Raw genomic sequence first — 21,549 nt, 5'->3', positions numbered from 1 at the left:
GTCCTAATATTTCCAAGTAATTAAAGAAATAGAAATATTAATGATCAGATGTCTGGTATAAGGTTGAAAAATAGTGGTTCTGTCATCTTTCTCATAAAAGTGCAGGGGGACGCTGATGGGAGAGTGATTAGGATTGCACATGATTGTAGGAGGTCAGGGTGGCAGAAGGTGATTTTAAAAAAAAAAGCAAGAGGAGGTAGTGAATGTGATGAGGAGAGGATGAAAGGGACAATACATTAGACTGGAAGCTACCTGGGGACAGATATAAGTGAATATAATGTAAGCCTCAAGAGGAAGACATCACAAAGTAAAAGGTGAAAAAACACTTACACCTGAACCGAAGCATGAGGGGGAAAGTTCCAGAAGATTGCTGCTGAAAATGAGGTTTAGGATGTGCACAGGATGAATAAAAATGAAGGAAAAGCATTGAACTTAGTTCTTGTGAGCTGAAAACTCATTTGGTGTTTGGCTCCATCAGTAATCATGCCATCTGTTTATTTCTGGCAACCACAACACCTGAAGGGGACTCACGCAGAGGAGAAGCTGCAGCGCAGACGACACCTGTAACACTCTCCGACCAGAGCAGGGACATTCTTCATGGCTTACTGTGCTTCATACATGGTTGCACTTTGTTTATTTACAGTCAGCCCCGCGCCTCTGCAGCGTAATGATATTCCTTCTGTTTACTATGCATAATATTTATTTGCATATCTGTTCATCCTGAAAGAAGAATTATGTCCCATAAGTTTCCCAGATGGTGAAGCATCTTCAGGCAAAATTGTGAACACACACACACACGCACACACACACACACACACACACACACACACACACACACACACACACACACACACACACACACACACACACACACACACACACACAAAGATTTACAATAAAAAGTTCCAAAATGGTATTATGTTAAAATATAAATATTTAATCATTTAAGCTTTTTTCACTATAGAGCCAGGTTTCTCAAAGTGTGGCCCGTGGTACCGCATACAAAAAACATACTATGGCACATTTCACACTTTATGTATAATTCTGATATTGCTCTTCAGGAAAAAACTGTGGTTTACTCTTGCTTTGTAGATTGTGACATATATCGCTGCATGAAACAGAGGGTGTAAATTATGACATTATAATTTAGGTGCCTCACTTTCTGCGCTGCCTGCCTGTTAAGAGTTATAAGATTTTTAAAAGTTACTCTTTATTTTACTTGTAATTACACTATAGTGTATAGACTATTATTATAATTAATAACAGTCTATACACCTTCAATGCACAATTTTAGTCATATTTTATGATATATGTACCTCTTAGGTCAATAGGTAATCTGTATATTTTCTGTTGTTGCTTTTATAATTTACCACAAGGTGGCAGCAAAGTACTCCAAAGAGCATATTTGTCAACTCTCACAGATTCGTTTAAAACTCACCAAAAATTACCTAATGACAAAAACAAGAGCTTGTAGTTAATGTTAATATTATAGTATTTAATTAAATTTCTTGCCCATCTAATTTTTTTGCCAGTTCATTTTGTATTTGTTTGAGTAACCTCACACAGGTGGTAGATTCTTTTTACTCAATTCAGGCATGATGATCGTCTGAATATTTTTTTAACAGTATTACACAGCTTGACTTCTCTTTTTTAGGCATGTACTTACACTGAACAGCAGGTGGAACCTTCTTTTTTGTAAATCATTAACAGATTGTCAGACAGCTCTATCTCAGGAACTTAGAAGTCCTCACTCGACACATCACGCATAGTTTAATGAGCTTTGAAAACACTTCCCTATAGTTTTTGAAAACTGTGTTTAATATTAGATGTAGATAACAGCTATTCTATGCTCTTGCTCACTTCTTTTAGACAATACTAAAAAAAAGGTAGCTGATGAGTTTTTGTGCCATAAAAATGTTTTTGTTTATTTTACACTTGTGTATTTTGCCCCCCACTGTGGATTTAAAAAGTAAGCAACAAGTTTATCTTTTGAACCACAGACTCTGTGGAAAAACCCTTGGGGTTCACTAATTGAAAAAAAGGAGATATAATACCAGCCAAGTTTGAATATTTTTATACACAGATTTTCTGAAAATGAACAGAAGTATAAAAGCTCCATACTGTACACATCAGTCAATTTAATACATCACAATGAAAACATACAGCAGGTCTCTGGCCAACCCAAGAAAAATGTGGATTGATTTGAATTCAGCAAACAGTAGAAGTCCCAAATGAAGTCACCGCATCTGCATCCAAAATCACCACGAGCAGAGAATCATTTAAAAAGCTTTATTTCTATATTTGAGCGACAGGCTGCGCGGTCCATAAACTGACACTTCTTATGATGAGCCATTCTTTCTGGCTGGCAGTGATGACAATTCGTACGCACTCAATATCAAAGCCTATCTTGTGGTCCACATTGTTAACCTCAATGTTTCCAACTTTAAACTCCCCCAGTGTGATGTAGGATGTACACTGCCTGCCCTGTTTGGTGTCCACAGACTTTTGGCCCACTTCCAGAGCTCCGTGGTGAAGAATGTCATTTTGTCTGTCCTCTGTGCCGGTCAGGATTTTAATTCTGGTGATTTTAGTTGGTTTGTTAAAGATTATGATGAAGAAGTCTCCAGTGCACGGAGGTTTCCCCCAAAAATACTCATCAACAATACTGCTGTAAGCCTTGGTGGCGTCATAGTTTTCAAAGACATTGATGTTTGTGTAAAGGCTGGCGGGGGGGTTGTCGGGAATGTCTATGGAGTCTTCCTCAAAGTCATCGTCCTTCAGCTTGTTCTCGGCACCCTTGTAAGAGGAGTAGTAGCCCATGTGCTGGAACAGTGAAGGCTTGAAGCGGATCACGTCCTTCTGTGCCAGCAGGCCTCTGAAGTGGATGAGGAGCCAGTCGCAGGGCATTTCCTGGTAGAACATGAGCAGGAAATGAGCCAAGCGCGGCAGGTCTCTGGAGTGATACAGCTTCCCGATGTAGCCCAGCTTGGAGAATTCCAACATCACCCAGTAGGAACCTTCTCTGGAGGTGATCACCTTCTTCAGTGCCGTCAGAAAGTTCCTGGAGCAGCGCACATCGTCCTCTAACATCATGTAGAAGTCGGAGAGGTTTGTGCAGAAGTTGAGCAGGAAAGCGTAGTCCACGTTCTGCTTGGAGCGGAAACGGACCCTGTCCTCTGGGTCGTTGTAGTTCCTTTTCAATCCGTCCAGAGACGGATAGTACTCCTCTGGAGCTTGGATTACTAAGAGACGTCCAGCTATGATGTGGTGTGCAAACTTCCTGGTGATTTCCTGCACCAGGTTCTCACACCAGACCAGGTCGAAGTCCGCCAGATGGACGACAACCACAATCTCTTTCAGTTCCTCGTAACTGGACTGATCAAATATGGATTTGATCGTTTCCAGGAGGTAGTTTCCCTTTTTCCTCTTGACCGACGACAAGCCAATGGTGAGGTACTCTGTTCCAACAGTGAAAAACAGTTAGTTCAGTCAGTAAATATTTTCCTGTTCGAAGTAAAAATGAATTCAAACTGGTATCTGGTAGAAATGCCTACTTTTACGTGGTAAAGGAAGCCCCGCAAGGTAGCGGTACGTCACGTTTATGGTCCCAGAGAAATTGGACAAGTCTCTGAACGTGTGCACGTATCTTTCAGAGTTTGGAGGATGGATCAGCGTCTCTCCTAGCTGTCTTTTTTCAGCCTCCTAAATCACACACAAACATGCAAACACAAAGAGTAACACCTGTAGGAACACTTCAGGCAGAAGAGTCAAAATTTCAAAAAACAAAACAAACAACAACATGATTAAAGTTACCAGCACATATCCATTATCCATATAATGGTTGAAAAAGAGCAGAAAGGCGATGAGAAAGCCGAGGAAAGGGAAGATGGATCGTTTCCTGAAGCACCTCATCTTGTCCATGGACTTCCACATTACCCTCATGATCACGTCTCTCACTGCTGAACATGACAGATAAAACAGAAATGTAGACATCAAAAAGCAAATAAAACTTTATGAGAGCTTGGCAAAGTAATTTCGGTTTTATTTCAATCACTGTGAACACTGGGATTACAACATTGTTATAAAGGATTAGTGGAAGATTTACGGTAATAGAATAACAAGGACTCGTAATCTGTTTTAATCAGGAGCTGTAATTTAATTTGTGCATTGTGAAGACTACAGAGCAAGGTACGCTGACCTCATGTTTAACTGGAAAAGAAGTCCTGAAAGTGCTGATAGGAGTTACCAATAAACCATTTTGTAAATTTACAACATTTCTATTTATTTTTGTTAACAGAGCTGCTTTATGTAATTTATCTTTCCAAAAAAGCCTAATACTCACAGGTTTCAGATTCTTATGTGACAATTTTTCCACCTCAGAGAATCTCTTCTTAAAAATTCTTTAATTAAAAGAATAAAACATGACATATAAAGAAGGAAAACACATAAAGGAAGAAAATCACAGGCAGGGCAGAGTTGTTAAAGAAAACAAAAGAGAGGTAATCGTGACTGCTTGAGGTTGCTCAATTTGCTGGAAAGAAAAAAATAATAGGAAAATTTCTCAGTTCAAACTAAACTCTGTGTTTGCACTGAATAAACTTCAAAGAGCTTTTCAGAAACTTGTAACATTTTAAAGGATTTACAATTGATTAAATCATTCACAAATGACATCTGTTGTATTAAATATGGAAAAATGTCTTTATGGCTTCTGGTGGTTGGCGTGCAAACTATAAATATAACAGTAAGATGTTATCACCTTCTCTGGCTGTTATGGCTGATGTGTTATCACCTTTTCATGCATCTACCAGTAACATTAGTATTCATTTGAGATGTTGTTGCCTGGCACTTGACATGTTTATGGCCAATATTTACACTCTTGTTGTCAACACCACTAATTCCAGAGAAAAACCTAACCAAGGTAAGTCTCCGTGTGCTTTTGCTTTTGCTTCTTTTTTTGCATTAAAAGGTGTAAGACATAGAAATACAGACACTAAAAAGCTTTGTGGAGCAGAGGGAACTGTGAAGTCAGATGGTAACCCTCTCTGTTGTCAAGCTGGTAACATTTGATCCATTCGTACTGTCTGTGACCTGGGGATGTCCTTTAACTCCCACATTAAGCAAATCTCTGCCTATTTTTATCCGCGTCACATTGTCAACACTGCAGACAGTCTGTGTCAGAGTGATACTGAACAGTAAATGCCTTCTTTTCTATTAGACTGGACGGCAGTAATTCCATACAGTACTGTGCAATTTCTTGACCCGCCCCAGATTTCTTCATATTGTACCTCCACACAGGCTTGCTCCTCCCCCTTTTGTGAGTGTGGACGCTTCCTCTCTTTGCTCTTTAAATGCTTTGCTGCTTTTATTGATTTTTATGCTGATTTTTTCCCTTTTTTCTGTATGAGCTTACCTGCGATAGCTTCTGGACACTTATAGATCATTAGGACTAAAGCGTTCTTAACAGAAACAGCAACATTTTTATAGTTACCGTATCTTCAGCGCTCCGTGTGTCTGTGGCCTAGACACAGCTGAAGCCTGATTACAGCATCTGGGCACCGAACAGCCTCAATAGCCTGGAAAGGTGCTAACCGCTAGGCTAACTAGCAACAAGATGCCTTCCCTCTCCACAGATGACTACCACAGCCTCCTGCAGAAGATTGCAGTACTGGAGACAAAAATTCATCGCTTAGAAGTAAACGTGGAGGTAAATGGACTGTGTGGAAATGAAACAACCTTGCCTTTGATTCAAAACAATGGCGATGAGCAAGCTAGTACACAACTAAGGAGCACAGATAACATGACCAAGAAAGTAGACTCTGCATTATAATAAATCCTCAAGCGATAATCGCCACTTGGATTGTTTTGGTGCAAAACCAAGACATAAATCATGTCTCCTGGAAGGGGGAGGACGTATCACAGGCAGAGCACAGCGAGCTGAAATCTCTGAAACCGACTGGCCTTCACTTCCTACGAGACAGAGAAGCTCTTCTACCCCTGTATACGGGAGGAAACAGGACTGGACAGCCGTGAATAGGAAGGTTAACAACAAACCTCCAAAACAACTGAATGTGAAACTGCAGAACAGATTTGCTCCACTATCAAAGGACCCTGGATCTATATCGGACAACCATCCATCTAAAAGTAGCGAAGTAAGGTCGGAAAATCTGTTGAAAAGTAAAAGGCTACAGGGAAAGCTAAAGGCTAGGCCTGAAACTCTGATTGTGGCTGATTCTACCATAAAGGATGTACAAAGGATGTGTGATAAGAACACTAAAGTCCTCTGCTTTCCTAAGGATATGGTCAACAACCTGAAGGAGAGAAGTCTTCAAATTGCAGATGAATATCCAACTGTGACAAACATTGTTCTGCATACAGGGTCAAACGATGCGTCCAAACAACAGACAGAGGAACAAACAGTACTCCAAGAACAGACAAAGCCCAGCAGAAACATTGAGGAGGAGCCTCATCTGCCCCCACCTGGGATGAGCTTCAGAAAGGAGAGACATCAGAGGCAAGAACAGGGGTCCCTATTTGCTTCCAACTCTCTCAACAACACCAACGACCAGGACCAGGGACCACGACCTTCCCCAGTCCCCCAAACCCCTGACAGGCCATCACCCTCCTCCCCCTCCCTTTCTCCCTCCTCGCCACACCTGAAATTCACTGAGGAGATGATGGAGCGGGTCAATGCTGGGCTCAGATCTACCCCCCGGCCCAATCCCTTTTTGTCCCCCATAAACCCCCCACCAGAGCAGCCAAAGGTTCGCCATTGAGCCCCGCTCTCAACAGAGCAATCGAAGTTACATTGCCCAGCCTCGCCCCCCTTAGTTCAAATTCAAATCAAATTCAAATTTTATTTGTCACATACACAGTCATACACAGTACGATATGCAGTGAAATGCTTAGACAACTGCTCGTGACCTAAAGAAAAAAAGAAAAGGCTATGAATAAGATAGGAAATAAATATGAAAATTAAAAAGGGTAGATTTAACTAGGAAGGAATAAAATAAAATAAAATATAAAAATTAAAGTTAAAAATGAAATAACCATACAACACAAATTAGAATGAAGGGTAAATTTAACTGGGAAAGAATAAGATAAAATATATAAATTAAAGTTGAAAATAAAATAACTGTACAACAAAATACACAATACACACAGTATAGAAATATATAAGAATGTATGAAGAAATATAAATATAAATATATATATACACACAATAACAGCAGCTGTACAAGTATTAACTGGAAATGAAGAATATAATGTCCAGTGTTGTGCAATCCACATTATTTAGTGTCTTGTGCAGTGCAAATATGCTTAAAGTGATTTAAGTGATGAAGTGAAAACAATGTCCAGAATGTCCAGTGTGTGTGTAAAAACCATATGTGTGGGTCAGTGCTGTGTGGTGGTGTGATTGAGAGACCGCATCGCCTGCGGGAAGAAGCTCCTCCTCAGTCTCTCTGTGTTGGTCTTCAGGGAGCGGAATCGCTTTCCTGACCTCAACAGAGAGAACAGTCCGTTGTTGGGATGGCTGAGGTCCTTCACGATCTTCCTGGCCTTGGTCCAGCACCGCCTGCTGTAGACTGAGTGCAGGTCAGGGAGCTTGGAGCGGATGGTGCGCTCAGCTGGTCGCACAACCCTCTGTAGAGCTCTTCTGTCCTGCATGGTGCTGTTCCCGAACCAGGTTAAGATGTTTCCCGTTAGGATGCTCTCTATGGTGCACAAGTAAAAGTTCCTGAGCACCTTGGAGGGCAGTTGGAAGTCTCTCAAGCGTCTGAGGTGGTAGAGACGCTGTTGGGCCTTTTTCACCACGGTGTTGATGTGACAGGACCATGACAGGTCCTGCGTGATGTGAACTCCGAGGTATTTGAAGCTGTCCACTCTCTCCACTGGGCACTCGTTGATGACGGGGGTCTGGTAGTTCCTCTCCTGCTTAGTGCTGAAGTCCACTATCAACTCCTTTGTCTTACTGACGTTTAGAAGGAGGTTGTTCCTCTGGCACCAGTTCTCCAGATTCCTAATCTCCTTCAGGTAGGCCGTCTCGTTGTTATCAGAGATCAGGCCCACCACGACGGTGTCGTCAGCAAACTCGTCGTCAGTTCCTCCTTACCACCTTCATGCTCTGTCTCCACAGTCTGATGTGTGATGTGTGGAGGGTCTGGGCTGCGGGGATTATGGCAGTGATAACTTTTCCCAGGAGAAGCTGGGACCCTGTTTACTAGAAGGTTTTAAAATTTCTGTACTTTTAGGTGACAGAAGGAGACATGTGGCCTATTCAAAACACAGAGAGCGGCACTCTAAAAGATCTTTAAATATAGTAAACATACCTTGTGTGCCACAGACTGCTCCCAAACACGAGGGGACAAGTAATACCTCTAAAACACTTAAGTTGGCTTTATTAAACATTAGATCTTTAGCTGGGAAAACATTTTTAATTAATGATTTAATCACTGAGCACAGCCTTGTTTTTATGTTTTTAACTGAAACTTGGTTGGACCAAAGTAACAGTGGAGCTGTTCTCATCGAGACGACCCCTCCTAACTACAATCTTATCAGTGAGGCCAGGGTGAGCAGGAGAGGAGGAGGGGTTGCTGTCTTATTTAATGAATCATTTCAATGTAAGCTGTGGCTTTACAGCTGAAGGCCCCATCCAAAGTTGTGTTTCTTAATGTTTACAGGCCTCCCAAATACTGCACAGACTTTTTTAATGACCTCAGTGAACTGCTGTCTGTGATCTGTGTTGATTTCGACTGTGTAATTATTGTTGGGGATTTTAACATCCATGTGGACAACCCTCAGGACAAAGGGACTAAAGACCTGAGTAACACTCTGGGCAACTTTGGGCTGACTCAGCATGTAACAGAGGCCACACATAATAGAGGACACACTCTTGACCAACTGATCTGCAAGGGCCTGACCTTTTCAAAGGTTACTGTGTCTGATGTGGGCCTGTCTGATCATTACTGTGTTTTCTTTGAAAGTAAAATTTCAGCCCACACAAATATATCAACAGCAGTGATCACAAAACGGTGTATAACTGAATATAGTAGTGAGATATTTAACCAGGTCTTCCCCTTAACACCTGGCCTGTCCAGAGGTTCAGTCAATGAGCTCGTCAGTAGCTTCAATGCTAAAATGTTAAATGTAATGGACACTGTTGCTCCCATTGAGGTGAAGGTTATCTCTGGAAGGAAAAAGTCTCTCTGGAGAAACTCCACACTGGTGAAAAATGAAAAAAGAGAGTGTAGGAAAGCTGATCACAGATGGAGAAAAACAAACCTCCAGGTTCATTATGACATCTATAAAGAGAAACTTCACAATTATAATTTACAACTGAGGAGTGCAAGGAGGTCCAACTTCTCTGACATCATCACCAAGAACAGCCATAAATGGTAAATGGCCTGTATTTGTATAGCGCTTTTACTAGTCCCCCCTAGGGACCCCAAAGCGCTTTACACACCCAGTCATCCACCCATTCAGACACACACTCACACACTGGTGGAGGCAGCTACAGTTGTAGCCACAGCTGCCCTGGGGCAGACTGACAGAAGCGAGGCTGCCATATCGCACCATCGGCCCTTCTGGCCAACACCAGTAGGCGGTAGGTGAAGTGTCTTGCCCAAGGACACAACGACCAAGACTGTCCGAGCCGGGGCTAGAACCGGCAACCTTCCGATTACAAGGCGAACTCCCAACTCTTGAGCCACGATCGCCCAGCAAAGACGCCCTCAGATTAACAGCAAAGACCTGGAGGACATCTTAGGTCAACTGAACTCCTCCTCTTGCTGTTTAGATGTCCTGCCAACAAGTTGTTTCAAAAAGGTCTCAAAGACGTTGGAGTCAGACCTGTTACTGATCGTCAACTCTTCTTTAATGTCAGGTGTGTTTCCAGAACCACTAAAAACTGCTGTAATTAAACCTATACTGAAAAAGGGCAACCTTGACAAGACACAAATGAACAACTACAGGCCGATCTCAAATCTCCCATTCTTAAGTAAGATCATTGAAAAAGCAGTTTCTCAACAGCTCAATTACTTGTTAAAACAGAATAACTGCTATGATGCCTTCCAGTCAGGTTTTAGACAGAACCACAGCACTGAAACCGCTCTGACCAAAGTGTTTCTGAATACAGACAGTGGAAAATGGCAGTCTTAGTTTTGCTGGATCTCAGTGCAGCATTTGATACAGTTGACCATAACATATTACTCAAACGACTGGAGAACTGGGTAGGTCTCTCAGGAACTGTACTAAACTGGTTCAAAACATACTTAGAAAACAGGAAATACTTTGTATCAATAGGTAACTTCACATCTGAGCAGACAAGTATTACGTGGAGTTCCCCAAGGTTCCATCTTGGGACCCCTTCTGTTTAACATTTACATGCTCCCACTGGCACAGATTATAAAGAACAACAAAATAAACTATCACAGCTATGCAGATGACACACAAATATATATCACAATGTTACCAGGAGACAGAGGCCCTGTACAGGCTCTTGGTAAATGCATTGAGGAAATTAATGACTGGTTGTGCCACAATTTTCTCCAGCTAAACAAAAACAAAACTGAGGTAATAGTCTTTGGTGCCAAAGAAAAACGATTACAGGTCACCAGAGAACTTCAATCTATACACCTAAAAACCACAAACCATGCGAGAAATTTGGGTGTAGTGATGGATGCAGACCTAAACTAAAAACACATTAAGACAATAACAAAGTCAGCTTACTATCACCTTAAGAATATATCAAGGATAAAAGATCTGATGTCTCAACAGGACCTGGAAAAACTAGTCCATGCATTCATCTTTAGTAGGCTTGATTACTGTAACAGCATCTTTACAGGTCTACCTAAAAAATCAGTCAGACAACTACAGCTCATTCAGAACTCTGCTGCTCGAGTCCTCACTAAGACCAAAAAGTGGACCACATCAGTCCAGCTCTGAGGTCTTTACACTGGCTGCCTGTCCGTCAAAGGATAGACTTTAAAGTTCTGATGCTGGTCTATAAAGCTCTGAATGGTTTAGGACCAAAATACATCAGTGACCTCCTGACCCAGTATGAACCTTCCAGATCCCTCAGGTCATCTGGATCCGTTTTTTTTTTTATCAGTTCCCAGAGTCAGAACCAGACACGGAGAAGCTGCATTCAGCTTTTATGCTCCATATATCTGGAACAAACTCCCAGAAAGCCTCAGATCAGCTGAAACACTCAGTTTATTTAAATCCAGGTTGAAGACTCACCTGTTCTCAGCTGCATTTGAATAAAGCACCAAATCCACACTTTTAAGCTTAAATTTCAAAACTTATATTTTAACTACTGATTTTATCTACTGTTTTGATTTTATTTACAGTTTTTTTTAAATCAATTTTAAATCATGCTTTTTATTGTTTTTGTTTTTTAATGTCTCTGTAAAGCACTTTGAATCACCTTGTTGTTGAATTGTGCTATATAAATAAACTTGCCTTGCCTTGTTATTTGTGGTCTTGAGCAATAGCTCTTCAGGATTTCAAAGATTTTCTTGACTGCTTTTTCATTTTCAGTCCAGTCCTTGCACCTGCTAATTTTCAGAGGACTGTTTTTTGCTTGTTAAGCCATTTAACACTGACCTATGAATTATTCAGTCATAAAAAAAATAAACCAATTCAAGGGATGAACTAATGTTGTGTCTACATGTGAAAGACAGCCCAGCAAAGGACCAATTTTTAGATTGTGTCTTTAGAACTTTGTTACTACAAATCACAAAGATACAAAGCATCAAACATCTTCTGCAGGACCATCAACACCACAAGTACAGTATGCCAGAGCCAGATAGTGACACTATCATTAACATCTACAACAGCAGTGATCTGCAAAGCTGTCCTCAGGCTGTGTATGTCCTTAGGATGTTTGAGCCACCGCGCTATGATACACTGTGGGCTCATCCTCCACTCACTCCTTTTCACTAAATTCTGTCTAGTCTCCTGTAGCCTGCGTTTTGTCCTTTTTCTCCTCATTTGTGGTTTCTCTATGCTCTCCCTACTGTTCTCATTCCCATCACACCCAAACTGTCATGGCAGAAGGATGCCCGTCCTCGAGCCGGGTTCAGCTGTCGGTTTCTTCCTGTTAAAAGGGAGTTTGTTTTTTCCTTTGCACTGTCACAGAGAGTTTGCTCATAGGAAAGCTGATCACTGCAATCCTTTCTATAATATTGTGGGATCTTTACTTTATAATATGAAACACCTGTTCTATAGTTATATAGTTCTACAGTTGCTATACAAGAAACTGAATTTTAAAAAAATTGAATTAGTGCAGCTTTAAAGGGGCGTTTCACTCCCAATTCAAAAATACATGTTTTTCCTGTGGCCCGTGTTACTTTTGATCCAGCTTCATTGTTTTGTTGAAAAACTCTACAGCCATGTATCACTCCCAGAAATCCTGACCCAGTTACTTGGAAAAATCCAGAAACTCAGTGAACAGATTTAACTTCCTAGGACCTGGCGTCCACATATGTGGACATCACATTTTGGGTTATTTAGACCAAAATACTGAATTTTGCTCTACAAGGGCCTGACATCCACTTACGAGGACATTATACTGCCACTGTTCTATCGAAATTTTATATTAATATCCTCATATGTGGCTCTCATTTTTCTTAGAAACAAAAATTAGGTAAAAAAATAAATAAATCTGGCAATTCTTTGTTTTTACATTCATCAGGTCCCAATCAGCCCAATTATCAAAGAGAAATTAAAAATGCATGCCATGGAAGAGTTCAGGTCTTAGGAGGTTAAACCAGTGTTAAGGGTCGACTTGGGTCAGAGTGATGTAAATGGCATTACCGGATTGGAATGCGAGGCTCTAGCAGCATTTGATCCTATGTTATTGTCTGTGACCTGGGCTGTCCTTTAACACCCACAGACTGGAATGCAAGGCTCTGTGTAGGAAAAAAATCTAATAGGAATGACAGTGTCTATGTGCATGTCTGCGACTGAGTACATAGGAGCCATTTCTAACTAGAACCAGTTCACTGCTACCATCCCATGACACTTTCACCCACACAGAGAGCCAGCTGCTCCTATTGTTCCACAGAAAAGGAGACATCTCTATAGCCGACATCGCCAAAACTGGGTAACTTCCACGAAACAATATAGATGCATAAATAGCACTAAAGCCCAGACCAAAAACATTTATTTCCAATTGTTTCAAAGTGGTCCCTGTATCAGGACGAGGTTATTTAATAAAAACACTATGACTTCATGAGAGCTGGAACTGAGAATTTTTAAAGCTGGTTGAGTAGCATCAGTACTACACTGATTCCCTGTTGCAAGGCTGCTGCGCGCTCTGGTTTAGATTCATCATCATCTGACTTCGTGGTTCAGGCTAGCTCAGAGACTTTTTGTGTTCCAGTAGTTTCTCCAACAAACAGGGTTAAACTTAACTTAAAGAAGTCCAGACGCTTTTCTTTGCAAGCTCCTTTGACTACGATGACCTGGATGACTGAGAACCTTCACAGACAACAAACAGGGTTCAATGCTCATTTTGGCCACACAGTATTTGAGACGTTTTTACATCAAACTAGGCCTTAAGGGCTTAATCAAAAAATAATAATTGCTGGTTTTTGCAGCCTTGGAGTATCAATCACAAAGCTGGAAGGATATCCATCTTTAATTAGATTCTGATGAGCTGCTCAACATGACAGATGTGGCCAATGGCAACGGCACAAATAGGCTATAGAAGGCTGATTTTGAAGGTTTATCATTGGATTATGCAAAACGGCTGCTATTAATGGATAATTTCTGTCATTAATCTACCTGCTTGCGCAGGGGTCTGTCGGTCATCCATTTAGCTTGCGTGCAGAAGGAACACACGCCCGGTGATGTTTCCGAAGTCATTAAACATCAGTGACATCTCTCGAAAGAAAACAAACGCTCCCAGGCCTGTTTCGGGTGATATATGCTCAGTGTCTTCTAACGAAAAAGAATCACACCGACTACACAGTATGTCCTATTTGGAACCTCATCTAAAAAAACAAAAACTAAGCATCCCAGGACACGCTCTCTAATTTTGATGTTTCGTAACACGAAAACGCAACATTCAGTGTGAGAAACCACAAGCTCCCCGGTGACAGGGACAATTTTGGCAAAGGCCTGCTGCTGGGCCCAATAACTGAATAAACAACTTATTATTCATTGTGTTATTCATTGCTTGAGTTCCATTTTAGAGGTGGGGGACAAAAAAACAAAAGATCTGCCATCTGCAAGAGAAATAAGCCATTTTATGTTTCTGTCATGAAAAAGCTCCAAACGGCGACACCTGAGAGATGCAGCGGTGAAAATAAGTGGAAAGACAACAACGGCTGTAAGTCAATATTATGAACGTCTTCCCTAAACCACCTCCACCTACACACCAACTCACACAGGAACCGTTGTTTTAGATAGAAGCCTGCGAACATCAGATATTGAGACAATGAAAGAATGTCCAACAAGGCCAAATAAGAGCCGCATGCCTGCGCTGCAAGAGAAAATACTAAGAAATTAGATTTTTGTTTGCTTTCTCTCAGTGAGTCTAAACAACAAACAGGCCCCTTATAGGTCACGTACATTTATATGGAAATGAAGGTGGGTCTGTGAATAAATAAGCACTATTTGTTAGTGTGTTTGCTTTAGTTTAAAATGTTTCTCTGCCAAGTTGTTATTTTTTTTCTCCCCCTCAGCAAATTATCAGTGCGTCTGCCCTGTGAGCTCATTTCTAGGACTGAAGTCATTTTAGATTAGAGCCGGCGAAATAATAACAGGTAGAGGGGAATACCAATGAGTTCCAACGTTAAAAATTGTTATGCGTCCTAGGAGGGTTTATCTTAAGTGCTGCGCATTAACAACAGTCTCTCCAAAAACGGAAATGAGGGGGAGATTTGTCCTGCTCAGTAATATTTTTGTTTTACAAACACAACAGGGAAAAAAAAGGAGCAAGAACGGCGGTAATTTCCTTTTTTACTGACGTGTTTTCTTAAACCGACGGAAAGAAAGGGAAATTGCTGCAATGCGTAAAGGTATTAGAAGCCAGGTCGTCCTGGCTAAGGCTTTTGGAGGAAAAATAAATTTTTTGACAAAACTAAATAAATGCTGCTTCAAATACAGCATGGAGACTTTTTACGTAGTCCTGAATTGTTCTGAGAAGTCAGAGAATTGCAGCAAATTAGAGTGACTGTTCTTGAACTGCATATTCAAGCTGCCAGAAATCAAAGCCATTTTTATAGCCCAGCTGACAGGGTTTCAGTTTTTCCTCCTTTTGTATCTCCTTTCCAAATGGGATATATGTATCTGTCTATGTATATATTGTCTATACTGTCTATATTGTCGCTTTCTTTTTAACCCCAGTCATTAGAAAAAGCAGGGAAAGATTTATTTAAATTGATATGGAAAAGTGAAAAAGAACACAGCTTGCCTTTGCAGCTCCTAAGTGTTGCAATTTCAAGCTTGCTTGATCTTCTTCAGGGAGCTTCAAGAAATAGTTTCTTTACACTACTGATATCTCAGTTTCTGTTAATATTTAAAGGGACAGGGTTTCAGGAAAACAAGGCCGAACACTGAGGCGGTTTAGGTCAGAATATGCCACCTTTTACACCCCATAATGGATACTGCAGATATGACGCAGGATACACTAGTTTGATTAGGTAGGTTCCTCTGATAGTGAGGGTTCTGTGAGACAATGTTAATGAGCTACACTATATGGACAAAAGTACTGGGCCATCTACAGGAGTTGCTCAGCCCTATAAACTCATGCCACTGAGCTCTGGTGGAGAGTTTTTGAGCTGATGTTTATGCCAGGAGAAGATCTGGAACTATGCAGCTACTGAGTCAGCAGATCGTTGGTGACTTTACACACTATGCACCACTGTAACTTTATATGGCCTTCCACTTTATAGCTGAGGTGGCTGTGGTTCCTCAGTGCTTCCACCGCATAATATCACTTACAGTCGATCGTGGAATATTTAGAAGAGAAGGCATTTCACAAACTGTCTTGTTCCAGCGGTGGCATCCGATTACAGTACCAAGCTAGTGTAGTGGTCCCTGTTGCCAGACCTGAACGCGATGTTCCTCTCCTTTAGCAGCTGCTTGACCTCCCGGGTCATCCAGGGCTTTTGGTTGGGATAAGCCCGGATACATTTGACTGTTGTAACAGTGTCTATGCAGTGTTTTATATAGCAGAGAACACTGTCTGTGAACATTTCCAAGTCCTGATGTTCAAAGATATCCCAGTTAGTCCTGTCAAAACAGTCCTGCAGCTGCTGAGAGGCACCCTCTGGCCCTATGGTAATATTCTTTGTGATGGTAGGAGCAGTTTTCTTGAGGGGGGCATATACAGGGATTAGAAACAGTGACAAGTGGTCAGACTGACCCAGATGTGGCAAAGGTCTGGCCCTGTAGCTCATTTTGATGTTGGAATAAACTTTGTCCAGAATCTTGTCACCCCTAGTGGTACACTTGACGTGCTGGTGGAATTTGGGGATTGCTGTTTTTAAGTCTGCGTGATTGAAGTCCCCTGCTACGATATGTACAGCGTCAGGGTAAATGCTCTGTTTATTATTGATGTTTGTGTGCAGGAGTGTGATCGCTGAGTTAGCATTAGCATCTGGTGGTATGTAAACAGCTGTTATTATGACAACGGTGAACTCCCTAGGTAGGTAGATGGGCCTGCATTTGACAGTCAGATATTCAATGTCCGGTTAACAGTGACGGTCTGTTATCACTGTGTTGGTACACCAGCTGTTGTTCACATACATACAGAGCCCCCCTCCTTTGCGCTTACTGTCCACTGTTCGGTCATGTCGCTGTGTGGTGTAGCCCGCTAGCTCAATAGCTTCTATTTCTTTTCCATATTGATCCTCTTGGCAGATGCACAGGTTATCACAACACATTATTTAAACATGGAAAGTATGTACCTTCGGTGGGCCCTCTTTGAGCTTCTGCAACAACAGCTCTGTAGTTTCCAAACATATGAAACCTTTTGGCAGCAATGTTCCCTCTAATTATTCATGTGTCTGAGCGAACACACAAACTCCCTGAGTAGTACGTTAACACTATTGGAAGTAAAAATAACTTGAACTCCAATTTTGAAAACACAACTTTCTTTCTTTTTTAAAAAAAGCTCTGACTTGTATCATGAGTCTGTGGTCTGGGAGAGAGTCTGTAACTCTCTGTCTGCAAAATACAGTATATAATGACCAATGTTGGGCAATTAATTATATAGTTACTTCTTCAAAAAAACAGTAACTGAGTTTTGCAAACAACAAAGTTTTTTGCAGCTGTTTACCTAAAGATGCAGCCAAGATGGTATTTTACATAAACATTTCAAAATATTTACAGAACAATCAGCTGTTCTGCATCAAATTTGATGCCACACAAATTATTTGTGCTACTCCAAAAAATAATTAATGCCCACTATGAGATAAAGGAGAATACCTGCAGGCCTGCAGGCCTGACAGCAGGAGATGTATCACTCCTGTAACACCTGTAGCATTCAGCAGTGACATCATTGTTCTGACGCATGCAAAAAAACTATTGACTACACTACACACTAACTACACAAGACAACACACTAACTTTAGACTCCAAACACACTAAACGTCGCAAATCTCTCACATCTCAAAACACCGCCATCACTCCTAAAACTTCCCCCTTTCCTAAACAACTAAATGCCATGTTGCCATATCACTTTTTGATTGGTCGACATGGTACATTTTTCGACCAATAGGAAAGAGTGGAGGTTTTTTTTGGTTTTGTTTTTGCTCACAGGCGGAGAGTGCATTCGAGCGTTTTCCTTATAAAACGCAGTTTTTACCATTTCTTCCCGCAGTAAATATAAACAACGATAGTATTTAGGAAGAAAACAAAAATTGCATGTATTTTTATCATAACTCTGGTTTTATGTGGCCTATCAAGACAATTTAAAAACTGGTATAAAGTTCACACAATTGTTCCGTCTGTCCTGCTCACATCTCCAATGGTTGTCCACGTTGTCATTAACGTGGCTTCACTCCACATCAGCCACGCTAGCTTTGCTAGCTAAAGTCGGCACATAGTCGGCACATAAAGACGCTGTCATAGCCTGTCACGTTGATTAGCTGCATATATACGAATGTGAATCGCATCATTGGCTGGACTATAGGATAAGGTGGCATCGTTCGAATCCCTTTTTTTTTTTGTGTGTGCACAACGCAGATTTTCTGTGCGCAGAGACCGTGCCAGCAGTGCGCAATTGCGCACACACGCAGCTTAGAAGGAACATTGTCAGTATTTTAGCTTCAGACCAAAAATATGGAGCAAATATGAATCTGACATAAATATTAGAGCTTTTTTATTAAATGTATTCTCTGTTTCAAAATCCAATGTGCCTAGTTCTTCATTCCAACTCTAGCTAAAATGAAGATTTAGAGATTCTTTAAAAAAAAAAAGAAAAACAAAAGGTCTGATTTGGGGAATAATTTGGAAAATTGAAGGCCTGAAGCCTGTATGAAAGTTATAGGAGCCAAGCTTGTGAAGCTTTAATAAGTGAGTGTGTTGTGAAAAGTGCTGTGAAAGTGTGATCAGAGAAAATAAATGAGAAATGCTTTGAATTCAACAACTCCCATCTAGGTACCCTTCAGCAAGGCACTTAATCCCCATTAGTGTCAGTAGCAGCACTAGGAGACTGTGATTGTACTGGGAGGCTCCCAAGTGGGAACGCGTGTAACTGTGTGAAATGCTGAAACAGAAACCGCTTGTTCAGCAAAACTCTCGCCTGTATACATTTAGACAGGAAAAGATGGATGAGATACTTGTTGCAGCAGAGAAATTGCTGAGAGACTCCACAGGGATGTATTCTTATACATGACAGCTGGCTCATTATTGACTCGATGAACACGGATGATTTAAAATAATTAATGACACTAGCAGAGACTGTACCACATCTGCTGTGTAAAGACATTCATCACAGACAGCTCTCAGCCACATTACCCCTCCCTACAGCTCCGTGCAAACTGGGCTTTTGGACGACGACAAGGAATGGGGTACAAGACACGGTGGTAAGTTAGAAAATTAAAATGTAAGTACTAAAACATAACTCAATTAAGAGTGGGTGTTTTTCCGCAGGTCAGTAGTGAACTACATGCACAAACAATCGCAGGAAGAAAAAGAACCACACTGGGCAAAGTCAGGAAGAGCCTGAGGAACGGTTTGAAGGAAGAAAGTGGCTTTTACAGCTAACCGTGCCCAGGTGTAGCTCATGAAGCTAATTACCCGTCAATTAGCTTCTGCCACACAAAGCAAGGCACAACTAGTAGAGACAGCTAGCGCCTGGGTGATCGTCACACTTCAGCCTGAAAAAGCAGAAATGAAAGAAAGGTACCGTGTAACACAGTGAAGGGGCACCATTATCTTTAACAGGTTTCAGAACAAAAGTTAAAGTCAAAACACATCTCCTCTGTTTTATTGCCAAGTTTTTTTTTTTCTTTCCTGCTCTCTATTTTCATTGTGTGTTTTAAAGTAGGAGCTTCACTTAGAGGCAAATGCTGTAAACGCCTCTCAGGGAAAAGAAAACAGCAACATGCTACTGTCAGCAGACTCGAGTCATACTCGTTTTTCCTCCTGATTCAGTCGTTGCTGATTCTCTAGATGTGAAACTCCAAAACCGATTGTTCATATAGTTTATATCAATTTGGATGATGACTGGAATTGATATAATTTATTTGCAGATTTTTTTCCCCCTGTTATTTAATTCAAGTGTTGTCATTTAAAAATGTCTTTAATAACTGTTTTTAAGTCTGTTTTCTTCACGCTGTCTTCATTATGTTCGAACATTTAGTCAGTGCAAAACTCATGTGACACGAGAGATAAATATGAGCATGTGACTCCGATAAAAGCCATTTAGCGACAGGCGGACATCAGTCAACAAGGCAAATATTGTCCGATACTTGTATTCAAGCTTGTTCATTCCTGGAACATCAATTAGTTTTGTCACAGCCGCCGACTGGGTAATGATGTCATTTTTCAAGCCCAGTGTATTTTCCCTCACATAACAACCTTTTCCTAAACATAACATACATCAGTTTAAGTGCCTAAACCAAACAAAGATCCTCAACGAATGCAAACCACAGTCTGCTGGTTGAATAACCAACTCATCCCACCTCCACCACCATCACTCCAACCTTCTAACACACACTGCTGATTCTGATTCTAAAATGGGAGCATTAACTTGGTATGCCCAGACACCAGCCTCAGGAGGATATGTTGTATGAAACATTAAAACACGTGTGCTCTGACAAAACGGCATTATAGTACTGTACCAGTAAAAAAAAAACAGACAATTTTAGATTAGGTCAGTGACAAGATTGGGTGTAAAAAGATGATCCTAGAGAGGCAGAGTTCCTCAGAGGTAAAGATGGGCAGAGATTCAACAATCTGCAAAAAAATGCATTTACAAACAGTGGAGCATTTTAATTGTTTCATCGTCTTTCTTCTTATTATTGTCAAATTCAGTGGCTGTTACAGTGTACAGTACATAACATCTGGAAAAATCTCTGTGTGCAAAGGACAAGGCTGAAAACCAATATTGGACGCACATTAAAAACTGTTGTGAAAATCATTGTGTGGACTCTTCCACGCTTGCAGAAATCATTGTCCGTGAACACGCTTCACCGTGGCGTCTACCAATGCAGTTTAAAGCTCTGTCATGTAAAGAAGTCGTGTGTGAGCATGATCCAGAAACACTTCTGTCTTCTCTGGGCCAAAACTCATTTAAAATAGATTGAGGCAAAGTAGAAAACTTTGTTGTGGTCTCTGCATCTCTGACTGTATGGGGCTGCATTACTGCCTCTGAACGCACTCGAGCAGCTTTCATATGATATGAAAACTATATATAGAAGTTTATAGTATACAAGAGTAACATATGCTTCCAGTCTGATGAAGTCTTTCATGCATTGGATATTTCAGCAAGACAATGCCAAACCACATCCATCGTCATCTGCAGCTGAAATTAGCTCTTATATATATGTAAACTGATTTTCTATAGTGAGATTTGCATTTTTATTAATTTTTTTTGTTTGTTTCTTACAGACAGCATGACTTCAAAAACTCTCTCAAATTTTGCAGAGACAGAAATGTCTGCATCCGCTGATCTGCTAGACTGTGGATGATACATTTAAAACTGTTTTTGAAATTCAGAAAATGTTGATGTTAGGTGCATTTAACTAGATATAAAGTATGTTCCCACACTCCTTATCACTATAATTTTATTTTCAAAAACAAATATAAGAACAACCTTTTGCTCATGATCACACAGAGCATTTATTTTTTAAACGATCAGTCTAATATTGCTGCATAAAGGAGTCAGCCCATTTGTTTCCGCTGAAGATTAAAAAAAAAAAAAAAAACAGAAGAAAGAAATCTCATAAATGTGTAGTTCATTTATTTTTAACAAACTTAGTCTTTTCCTCACACTTGTTCAAATATGTGGAAATAGTGGATTTGCTGCTGACTGTTTTTGGCTTCACAGTAGCATAGGCATTAACAGCGGTGCCCACTGATTTCTTGTTA

General features: G+C 40.8%; 1 protein-coding gene across 8 annotated transcripts in view; it reads right to left on the bottom strand.

The window, feature by feature from the left end:
* Positions 1–2,058: 2,058 nt before the first annotated feature.
* Positions 2,059–21,549, bottom strand: part of LOC146515053 (alpha-1,3-mannosyl-glycoprotein 4-beta-N-acetylglucosaminyltransferase C-like) — a 115,742-nt gene continuing 96,251 nt past the window's right edge. For 4 of the 8 annotated variants that reach the window (XM_085165540.1, XM_085165539.1, XM_085165536.1 and 1 more), the window contains exons 3-5: positions 3,814–3,959; positions 3,555–3,702; positions 2,059–3,458 (exon numbers count right to left, since the gene is read on the bottom strand). In XM_085165540.1, the coding sequence (XP_085021666.1) occupies positions 2,296–3,458; positions 3,555–3,702; positions 3,814–3,942 (1,440 nt within the window). In that variant the 5' untranslated portion in view covers positions 3,943–3,959 and the 3' untranslated portion in view covers positions 2,059–2,295. Of the gene's footprint in view, positions 3,459–3,554; positions 3,703–3,813; positions 5,206–21,549 lie in introns of those variants that run through there. The other 4 variants (XM_085165541.1, XM_085165537.1, XM_085165538.1 and 1 more) reach the window with 3 other exon arrangements.

This window comes from Neolamprologus multifasciatus, chromosome 7 (assembly GCF_963576455.1).
Source record: "Neolamprologus multifasciatus chromosome 7, fNeoMul1.2, whole genome shotgun sequence".
NCBI classification, from domain to species: Eukaryota; Metazoa; Chordata; class Actinopteri; order Cichliformes; family Cichlidae; genus Neolamprologus; species Neolamprologus multifasciatus.
Note: the sequence above shows the minus strand (reverse complement) of the source record. Positions and strands in the feature narration are given on the sequence as shown.